The 11,215-nt window shown below is 37.1% G+C and overlaps 1 protein-coding gene across 3 annotated transcripts; it reads left to right on the top strand.

The window, feature by feature from the left end:
• Positions 1–1,663: 1,663 nt before the first annotated feature.
• Positions 1,664–9,708, top strand: LOC121912754 (tumor necrosis factor receptor superfamily member 6B-like). 3 transcript variants are annotated; one of them, XM_042435146.1, is made up of 4 exons: positions 1,664–1,756; positions 5,982–6,396; positions 7,907–8,089; positions 8,559–9,708. In XM_042435146.1, exons 2-4 carry the CDS (start codon positions 5,982–5,984, stop codon positions 8,882–8,884), a joined length of 924 nt encoding a protein of 307 aa, XP_042291080.1. In that variant the 5' UTR covers positions 1,664–1,756; the 3' UTR covers positions 8,885–9,708. The 3 variants fall into 3 exon arrangements, with proteins under 3 accessions (XP_042291080.1, XP_042291078.1, XP_042291079.1); XM_042435144.1 differs by lacking the exon at positions 1,664–1,756 and adding an exon at positions 5,184–5,455; XM_042435145.1 differs by lacking the exon at positions 1,664–1,756 and adding an exon at positions 5,476–5,613.
• The last annotated feature ends 1,507 nt before the right edge of the window (positions 9,709–11,215 follow it).

Genomic DNA, 11,215 nt, shown 5'->3' with positions numbered 1-11,215 from the left:
AATTATTAGTAGTATTTAAGTAAATAATCTGTCTAATGTTCATTATAATTTATTCCCTATAGTGTTTGCATACACTTAAATGTCCAATCGCTGACAAAAGAAACTATTTAACTACCTATGCTGACTCAAATTTCTCTAATTTAAGGGACCTGAAAAGATGTGAACTTGTCAAATTTCATTCACAACTTCACACTGAAACACCATAAAATGTATGCTGTAATTGTTTTCAAATGTTAACTTTTAAATCTTCAAATCTTACTTAACACCTTATAGATTATAGAAAACATAATTACATATATGATATTGTCATTAATACTCTTGTATAGTATTATAGAGTCACATACAGTATAAACCATTGGTCACTCATATTAATCACCAATAAACCCCTCACAAACATGTTTTGATCAATTTAAAGGACAAAAAAAAGGTAAACATCTAAGATTTTGCACCTTTAAATCATGAAATCATCTCAGACAAATGCAAGTCTGAAATAAAAAAGAACTGATGTCATTTGGCCACAAGGTGTCAGCCATTTCTATAAATAATCATAAACAAGAATCAGCATGCGGTCATTGCCAGTATTAATAATAAACAATACTGATACTGATGGAGAACTTTTTGAAGCATTTCTACGGACCCAGATTGGAGTAGGTGTGTATTTTAACATCTTTTACATTATTCTTATGGTATTAGCTTTTGTTTGTAGACAATTAACCCTTTCATGCATTAATTATTAAATCACAGAGTAAAAAAAAAAATTACTGTCTATTTTTACTCTTAAACAAGTGAAAAATCATGTCAGTAACTTTTTTTTTAATATATTGAATTTTGAAATGTGTCTACTGTAGTGGACACCATGTATCAATGGAGTAAAAAGTGATTTATGGAAATATATATATATATATATATATATATATGTGTGTGTGTGTGTGTGTGTGTATATATATATATATATATATATATATATATATATATATATATATATGAATACACATAGGAACATTAGATAACAACGAAAATAGCGAGGACATTTGAAAAACAAGACCTAGGCCCAATAGACAGAATGTACCCTTTGTTGCATGACGTCTACTGGAGTGGACGGATGTATTTTCAGTCACAGAAAATAATGTACAGGAAAAATATTATTAAAACCTTGATAAGATTATTTCAAACATCTTATTTAGTTGAAAAATATACTTTTTACCTGTTTTTCTTTTCTCTATGAATAAAAGTATTTAACAGATTTTCCTGAGCTACTTGCTGCATTTCCTCCACCCTCCGCCATTTTGAATTTATGATTCAATATCTCAAGATCACAGAGAGCCAAAAATGATATTCAGATGGAATTGTAGACAACACTTTGGAGGTTCACCACCTGGTAGTTGGGACATGGTACTATAACTTAAATGGTTCAAGATGGCTTCCAAATACCTGTCCACTGTAGTGGACACCATGTATGAAAAGGTTAATATGAGGCTTCAGCAGTCATATCAAGTGGATACAGTCTTTTTAGCATCAAATTCCCTCTTTGTGTTTCCTCGGACAGTGTTTCCCTGTTGAGCTGCAGGTGGAAGTATAGTAACAAAAAGAGGAACTAAAATTAGCCAGATAAGCTCACACTGTCCAACGACTTGGACAGTGAACAAAGAAGAGACATCTCGCGTTCAGCAGTTTCAAACTTTTGAAATTAGAAAACGTTTCTGGATTTTTCACCGAGGGAGAAAGAGAAAATATCAGTTTTACACTTTTTAACAAAGTAAGTGAACTTTTTTTGTGGGGAAAAAAAATATCAGGTACAAATTATTTGTCAAATCAGAGTGTTTTTATTTGTTGTAAAAAATGTCTGGAGGAGACCTTTAACTTTATTGACGTTGATGGTTGAATCTCATTCCCTTGAATGCAGAAGTGTGTCCAAACTTTTGACTGGTACTGTATATATTATACATATTTAAAAGCACAAAGGCTTACAATTTTATTTGTTTTAACCACTTTGCATTTTGCAATTTGACTGTATAAACAGCTGCTTTTGTAACAGTAGTGCATAGAAAACAGAACAGTGAAAAAAAAGTTGTAGATTACAACATACAGTGTAATTCCTGTATTCCCAATGTGAAGTTACGGAATAAGGTGGAAGCAATCCTAAAAATTCAGTTCAGTTCAATTATTTATATAGTGCCAAATCATAATAAAAGATATCTAAGGGCAGTTTTCACATAGAGCAGAGGGTTGTTCCATCAAGCTGGATAAAGGGAAAGCCTGAATTATTTCCATAAATTTCGCTAATTTAAGTGAGAGTTCAGTTTCATGACTGTAGCTTATATGATGGTAACTTATACAGCTAACTAGCTTAATTTAGCTGTGAGTCAAAGAACATCCGACAGACGGAAACAGAATCCCAAAGGACGGTTCCCTCAAGTGTCTTTTCGCACTCGCATCACTTGTCCGTGTTCGGAAACATAAAATGGAAGAGCTGTGAGGGACTTTTACAAAAATACTTCAGTTCATCTCCATTTCATTCATGGTCACTTTTGTTTTGGAGTGAACCCTTTTTAGTTAAAAGCTTAGTATTTATAATTTAAGACATAAAAGTGTGTTTTTTTGAAGTTATTTATTTATTTAATTTCACTCATTTTGTTCAAGCTGTGAAGACAAAAAGAAAATTAATTTAAAGTCCAAACCACGACCTTCTGCTGTGTTTAACATACAGTGTTAACTGCTTACAGTGATCAGCTGCTTATATGGATCAAAAAACTCGGGACAGAATCATTCCTGTACAAGATTAATGCTGTTTAAATAATCCGCCTATGGTAATTAAGTAGTCTGCTTACAGTGTTCATTTTGGGTCTCTTCATACATGACAACATATGGAAAAACATTTTAAAAGTACAGTAATTCTATTTTTTTGTAATTCACTCCCATGATAAGTTGCTGTGGCACCATTATCGCCACACCCTGATATTATCTGTCCTAGTGATAATATAGCTACAGTCAGTGATCTGAATGCTCGTTTATTAACAAATAAAGATAAAACCATGAAAAGCAACAAGCGCTGCTCTTCAGACACATCTGGGTGGATCGAACTGTGAACCCTCTAGTAACAAGTTCGCTCTTCTAACCATTAGCTCCTCACTAACACCTTTAGCTGGAGACTTAATGTGTCACCAGTTTTTTTGCCAAGCCATCTCCCTAGCTGCTCTAGTTTTCCCTTCTTACGCCATAGTATTAATCATCCGTTCTGGGCTTTTTATGTACTCCATGCAGTCGTAAAACTGCGGTTTATTACACTCTGCTCGAATAAGCATTGACTAGACACTGCACAGTGATCATTACTTTTACTTTCAAAGCGTGTGGTATGGAACCATCCATGTGATTTTCAGGCAATTAGATGAAAGAAATCCATATTTGTGATATAAAAACATTTGAAAATGGGTCAACTTTGACCCGAGAACAACAGGAGGGTTAAGGAAAAACTCCTCTTTAATGGGAAGAAACCTCAAGCAGAACAGGGCTCTACACGGGCAGCTACCTGTCCTGACTGGTTGTATTGAGAGAGAAAAGAGGGAGGGAGGGGGAGAGAGACACAGAGAAGCATAATAACAACAATAAAAACAATAATTATAATAGAGATATGACCGTTAATAATAACAGCAATAATAGCAGGAGAAGGTGTTGAGGCAGGATACCCATTGTCCCTGCAGCCATGCACCGCGACATCTACAACCCGGACTCCGGTTTTTCCTGAGAGACAAGAAAGCACAAACACTCTGGAATGAAGCCAAGTTAATAACATGCATTAATGGCACATGAATGCGTACAAATGGAGAGGAGGAGTAGAAGAGAGGAGCTGCGTTATGGGAGGTCCCCCCCGGCAGTCTAGACCTATAGCAGCATAGGTAAGGGCTGGTCCAAGGCGACTATTAGCTTTATCAAAAAGGAAAATTTCAAAGCGTACTCTTAAACATAGAGAAAGTGTCCGCACCCTGAACTGAATGTGGAAGATCCACATGAGAGGAACCGGATAGCTGAAGGCTCTGCCTCCCATTCTACTTTTAAAGACTGTAGGAACCACCAGTAAGCCTGCATACTGGGAGCGAAGTGTTCTAGTGGGATAATAAGGTACTATGAACTCTTTATGATATGATGGTGCCTGACCATTTAGAGCTTTGTAGGTGAGGAGAAGGATTTTAAATTCTATTCTGGATTTTATCCTTATTTCTGCTTACAACTACATTATAGTGTGTTATAAACCATTTATTAAATGTTCATATACTGCTTATAAATGCTAAATAGGTTGATGTTTTTTGATATTGATATTGGTGACTGATATTAGTATAGTAGCGATAATTACTGTACAGGCTTATCAGTATGTTTCTATTTTATTTTTTTTACTTACTTCAATTTCTATCACACAATATTTACTATAGAGGACAATCGGCGGCCATCATTAGGGCTGCAGCCAACAATTATTTTCATTATCAATAAGTCTGCCGGTTATTTTCTCAATTGATCGACTAACCATTTGGTCCATGAAACATCTGAATAAGTTTCTAAAAAAAAAAAGTCTGAGTCAACAGTCGAAATCCCCAGATATTGAATTTACACGTCACATAAGGCTATGAAAAATAGAAAATCCTCACAAATGACTGACTGAAACTTTGGGAAAGTTTGACATTTTTGCTTTAAAAATGACTGAAACAATTGATCTTTTATCAAAATAGCCATGATAATATTCTCATTATTCCCCTGAATGGAGGCATTTTACCAAAATTATTGACAAAACTAAAGGAAAACGATCAATAACTAAACTTTAAAAATCTTGTCCTATGGAATTTATGAATGAAAAGGCTGGGTATCTTTGTAATAGTTCACCCTCTAGTGATAGAAGTGTGTTACACACCAGTGTTCTGCTCCAGTCAAAGAGAACCAAATTCACAAGGAATTAGACTCAGCAGCTCTCAGTAGACTCAGATATACAAATATATAATGAACAAATATCATATACAGGCAGCAGCTGGACAACAAACAGCCTCTATATTCAACATGCTTTAAAGTCAGCCAAAATCACCTTTCTCACTCAAACAGCTGTCCAATGCCTTGATCAGAAGATGTTTTATTTGATACTTTTGTGTTATTGTCTTCATTTTTTATTAAAATCTGAAAGTAATAATAATAATAATACTGAAAATCTTCTGCCAGGATCCTGACATGAAACTCCAGGCAACTAACTCACACACTAAATAAAATTCTCATTTAGTCACATAGTCATCCTTATTGTTATAACGTATTCAGACCCTTATGATAACAGCACTTTGGTGTGTGTCATGAAAAAAAACCAACTCTGCTGACCTCAGAATCAATCATGGCCCAACATATATATAGGTGAGGAGGCAGTGAGAGTATCATCCTCCTCAGTGCTGAAGCAGCTCGCAACATCAGACGTGGCATGTTTTCGATGGTAGGTGGAGATAGAGAGGTCGCAGACGTGTCGAGACACTGCAAACTAGTCTGTAGGCAACGCGTGAAGAGAGCCGTTTACACTCCTCAGATGTTATTATACATATATATATATATAAATTAGCTAACTGGATCTCTCAGCGTACCGAGGATTAAAATGTGTAGGCTGGTTCTTTGTTATTTTGTGTTTTATTGTTATTTTTGTGATGGAAACCTTCTTGGTGATTTTTTTAACTGGAAACTAGTGGAGACCTTAAAAACGAAGTGACAAAACTGGGCCTTTTTTTTTGTTATACTCTGAGGATTTTCATTCATTTTCATTCATTTCAAGAGTAGATGGATGATGTGGAGTGATGTGACCAACCTGCTACATATGTGTGATGATGTATTTCCTTGTTGCTCCATTTTCCTGTATTTCCATGTTGTGTTTCGCTGCGTGTCCTTGTGCTGCCTTATATCCCTCGTTTCTTCTTGTATTTCCTTGAGTTTTCCTAATTTCCTCTCATGTCTCCCTTCTTTCCTTACAGATGTTCCTCCCGCTCCTCTCCGTGCTGCTCCTGTCACAGCGCTGCGCTTTGGTTAACGGGGTTAACTCGGTTTACGGCGTTAACGGCGAGCTCCCCACATACAGAAGCACAGACCCGACCACCGGCAAACAGGTGGTGTGCGACAAATGCCCGCCCGGAACCTACCTGCTCTCGCGCTGCACAATGACGCAAAAGAGTGTGTGCGCGCCGTGTCCTCGCGGCTCGTACACGGAGCTGTGGAACTACATCGGCAGATGTCTGCGCTGCGGGGTGTGCGGCAAGAACCAGGTGGAGAAGAGGGTGTGCAGCGCGGACAGTGACTGCCAGTGCGAGTGTAAACAGGGATACTACTACAAGTATGACATGTGTCTGCGCCACCGCGAGTGCCCGTCCGGAGAAGGAGTGCAGACCAAAGGTAAGCTGATGCTTTCGGGGTACAGTCCAGATCGGGTTGGGAGGGGCTGAAGGTCCCCCATCAGAACATGTTCAGAACCTTCTCATGAAGGGGAGATCAGGAATTAGATTAACTCAATATCAGGGATCAGCATGGTGTTGGATACCTCTAATTCACCCCAGTGACACCCCAGTAAATAGTATAGGCTATAGTTGTATGTTTGACACATCGGTAGTCCACGTGACAGCTATAACCTGTTGCTGAACAGAAGGCTGAACACATAGCATACACCATTTAGACATGTCAGAACAACACACTTTGACATGTCTGTATGTAAACTGATTCAAAACTTAGACTGAAAGAGATGACTCATCATAACAGACTACCAAAGACTCCAATACCCATAATGCCTCTCTGCATACTGTAGCCACTCTAATTTCTGGTTGCAGTATCATTAAAAAAAAAACATTTTCAGGATTGCTTTTAATGTTTCAGTATAATTTACTATTAAAGTTTAATTCATATCACCTGTTAAGCTCTACAGTCACGTTTGGTTCGCATCACTGAACTAATACTGTTACCATGGAGAAAGCACTGTCATGTTGCAGTTTTTAACAACTAAAACTCGTTAAATGGGCTCATTTTTAAAAAACGAATGAAGATTTTGGAGGCAAATGTGAGAAATGACAGCATGGCTTGTGTTTCCACAGCTTTCAAGAATCAAGTGTTATTGATTTATGATCATTTTAAAGGTGGTGACGCATGTTTTTAGAGATCCACCAAGATGAGCTGAGCAACATCAGCAACAAGTGGATGTAATCACATTCACGTAGTAGGATTTCACTGGATTTTAAGGACTGAATGAGAGGAAGTAAGTCTGGGCATGTTTTAGACTGAGGTGTACTGCCCCACACAGGCAAACAGTGGTAATTACGAGCTCCATGCTTACACAACAATAAAAAATATAAATATATAATTATGTTTCTGAACAAGTCCATCCCTGCACCAGCAACATCTTTCATTTGACAAAAATGCAACTTTGGATCATTTCCTTGCAGTTTCAGAAGAGTATATTTCAGTAGTATACTGGTCCACTTACTCTTTCTGAGCTTTCAACCAAACTGTCTTCAACAGTCTGCAGGTGTTATGGTTATCAGTCATTTGAGCCAGTTCAAGTTGTTGATGAAGACTGTGAAATGTGGTTAAATGCTCCATAAAAGCCTGTAAGAGGACCTTGAGATGAGATCGTCTTTGTTGCATATCCTGATCCGCAGGTCAAGACTTAACTTCTGTGCTCAAGTGGCTTCTAATGTTTTGGTACATGACTCTTAATTGCACGTGATCAAAGAGGTTTCTCGTTTTTTGCTGCTGTTTGTGGTCAATTTGATTAGTATGTAATTGCTCAGATATGTATTTCCAAATAGCTTTTAATTTCAATCAAAGCATGATGATGAGAAGCAGTCTCCAATCAGGATAACATCCAAACATATTTCCATTCTTCATCTAAAACAACTGCACATGTCTCCTCCAGGTACACCGCATGCAGACACAGTGTGCCACGTTTGTCCCAACGGCACCTACTCTGCATGCAGCTCTGCTGAGCAGAGCTGCATGCAGCACCAGAACTGCGAAGCTTCAGGGCTGCGGCTCGTGCTGAAGGGCTCCAACTGGCATGACAGCGTGTGCTCGAGCTGCGAAGCCAATGGATCAAAAGGTAAGATCACCAGTTTATTAAGAAAGGTTGGAAGGTTCATGTGTTGTTGTTGGCCACATCTCTGGTTTTACTTGTAAATATGTCAGCCCTTTTACTAAAACAAAGACACTCAAAATCACACATTTCCCTAAGAAGCAATATCAATTTGCAAATTCAAAGGCCACCAGTGATTCTTTACATTCACTTAATTTCAAAAATAAACACCTATATTATTGATATTATTGTTATTGATATCATTTAGACACTCATGTAAGAAGGTAAGTTTCTGGACATTTCAGAGAGTTGAATCTTGCTACAGATCCATCATGGTTCTGATTTATACACCTGAAACATCCAAGATTTAAAAGTCAGCAGCCAATCAATTGAAATTAATTGATTTTAAAAGATTTGTTTTTCCACATGTGGCTGGTCATTAAAATGTGGACAGCTCTTTAGCTGCTGACTGAGTCATCTTCTTTATTTGTTGCAGATGGAGCCGAATACCTTAGAGAAATCCTTCCAGCTTTCTTCATTCACCAGAGAATAGGCAATAAGCGGCTTCGTCAGATCGTGCACAGACTCTCATCTCAGAACAGCAAGACACGGAACGGAACTCTTTCGGGTCTAGACATCTCAGATCTTCATGCATGGATCAACGCATGGGTTGCATCTGCCACGGCAATGCAGCTTCGGGACCTTCCAACAGTAGTTAGTAAGATAGCGCATAGTGCTGGTGAAAAACTACAGAATAAGCTGCAGCGTATTGACTCTCTTCTAAACGAGCTGTGTGAAGAGGTGGTTGTCAATGTAGTCTGAGGCAGAAAATATCTCACTGTAGGTTCTAAAGAGGTTGGCTGGTCCAGAGCAGCTCAAAAATTTCTGTTCTATTCAAGATGCACTGTTCACAAGCCTCTAGCTTTAGTACTTTTTGCATTAACTAAACAAGAATATATTTAGGAGTCTATTTACTTAACTCTTTTTGACACATTTCATTTTTATTCTTCTTAAAATTGACCAAACAATCCACCTAGCTTGAAATGCAGCTGTCCTGTGTAACCAACATTTCAAATATAGTAATAAATGATACAATCACAATAAACTATGTAAGGCAACATGTTTTTGAGGACACTTCATTTCAGGTCAGGTGATTGACATGATTGACATATGTATTGCAAAGATACTACGTTATACCTTACAGTAACAAGCGTTGAACTCCAAAACACAAAACTCTGGTCTTTTATTTCTGGGAGTGAAAACAGATAAAGATCCTGTATAACTGACACTTAACTCTTAAAGTATTAAAAACAAACAAACAAAAATGACATTGATATTAGTAACAAAAAGTGTTGGCCTACTACTGCGTATCTACCTCTTCCTATGTCTGCAGTTAAACATTGGCATGGCACCAGCCGTTTTAATTTAGGTTTCATAGTTCTACTTTTGTGTTATGGCTTAATATGTGAAGTGAAATCTTAATTTATTAAGTTATTTATATGCCTGAGGTCAGTCGTGTCCCAAGAGAACAAGGCAATGGAGTTTGCCATTCATTATTTTTATACATAAAGTATTAATAGTAAGTTGAAGCATGTATGGCTGCTTTGAATGATGCGCAAATAAAAATGATCACAAATCAGTGGGAATTTTTTTTTTTATCTCATTTATTTATGATTTTTCTCATAAAACATGTTAAGCTGAAACAAACAAGATAAGACAAAAATACTACAAATACAACAAATCAAAAAAGGGGACATATCTTTTTAAAATGCATAATAAGAGTTTCTCTTCTATGAATCTGAGTATTAGAAAACATTCTCACATCTCTCTCTTCAAGATGACCAGCAGTTCATGAGAATAAAATCTTCCTGCTGCAACTTGGGCTGCACATTTATATAGTAATAGTGCGCTCCATTAACCATACAAATACAGTTGTGATGAATAATTTCCTTGGAACCAGGGCTCAAAAAACATCTAAACTGGATTGGTGCATTAAAAAAAATTGCAGTACAGATAAACATCAGGTGTTCCGAGCAGCCAAGAAAAGCGAGCAGTGGATCCAGACTGATGCTGTGTTTATTGATGATGATCAATAGCTGAGAAGCATAGGACAAATCCAAACTGAATAGGCTTAAGTGCCTAACACGGGAATGCACACTTGTATGGCTCACCTAACATCAAATTAAACCCACAGAACTTAAATCACTTCATAGACGCCACACTTAAAAATCAAGATGGAAAAGCCAGTTCTTCTCTACCATCAGCAATAATGCCAATAGTCTGTTTGGTACCAATAATTGGCTGATGAACCCCCAAACTCCTGTTACCTTCATTAGTCATACATGTGAAGGTATGAGCTTGACCGTGACAAGTTCCGTGTCAAACAAAAAAAAAGTAAAACAAGTCAAGACCTCCTTTTGTTTAGTTCACCACAACTAACTAAACATAAATTTGTAAACTAAAACTCAAACCTGATTCAGGAAAAAATTCAGTCTTAGTCTGATTGGATCTCAGAGCTGCCTTTGAGATGGCTGATCATATAAAACTACTAAACACACTGGAGAAAACCATGTCAAGTTCAAGTCCTATCTACATGACAGGAACTACTTTGTCGTACTTGACAACTATGTATCTGAGTAGACCAACATGACAGTCTGGCTCAATCCATGGATCTTTTCAATTTAACATTTACAAGCTTCCATTATACTGAATTATACATTAAAATCTATGATTATAATATGCAGATGACACACAAATTTATTTAACAAGGACCCCATTAAAATGTGATCTGTATACGTTATCTGGATAAGTAAAAAACACATGTTATTGCAAGTTGTAAATTGGGATTTGAATGCAATCAGATTAGGCCGCCTTTTCAGATGGTCAGGATCGCAGCCAGATGTAAATGAAATCTATACAGTGTGATCACATTCATAAAAAAAACAAAGTTCGTCTCTTTTTGTTAGCTTAAGCAAACCCCCACAAAAACTGCTATTAGTAGCGTAGCCTATTAGTCTGTAAGTCTTCGCTTGCAAAAAAGGTATATAGAATGAATGATGTCCGTTGGTGGCATTTCTTCCCTTAAACTTGAGCGGCAGGTCCAACAGAACAGAAACAGAATGTTTGTGTATGTTTTTGCTGTGTTTTAAATGA

This window comes from Thunnus maccoyii, chromosome 15 (assembly GCF_910596095.1).
Source record: "Thunnus maccoyii chromosome 15, fThuMac1.1, whole genome shotgun sequence".
NCBI classification, from domain to species: Eukaryota; Metazoa; Chordata; class Actinopteri; order Scombriformes; family Scombridae; genus Thunnus; species Thunnus maccoyii.
This window is presented reverse-complemented; position numbering and strand designations above follow the sequence as displayed.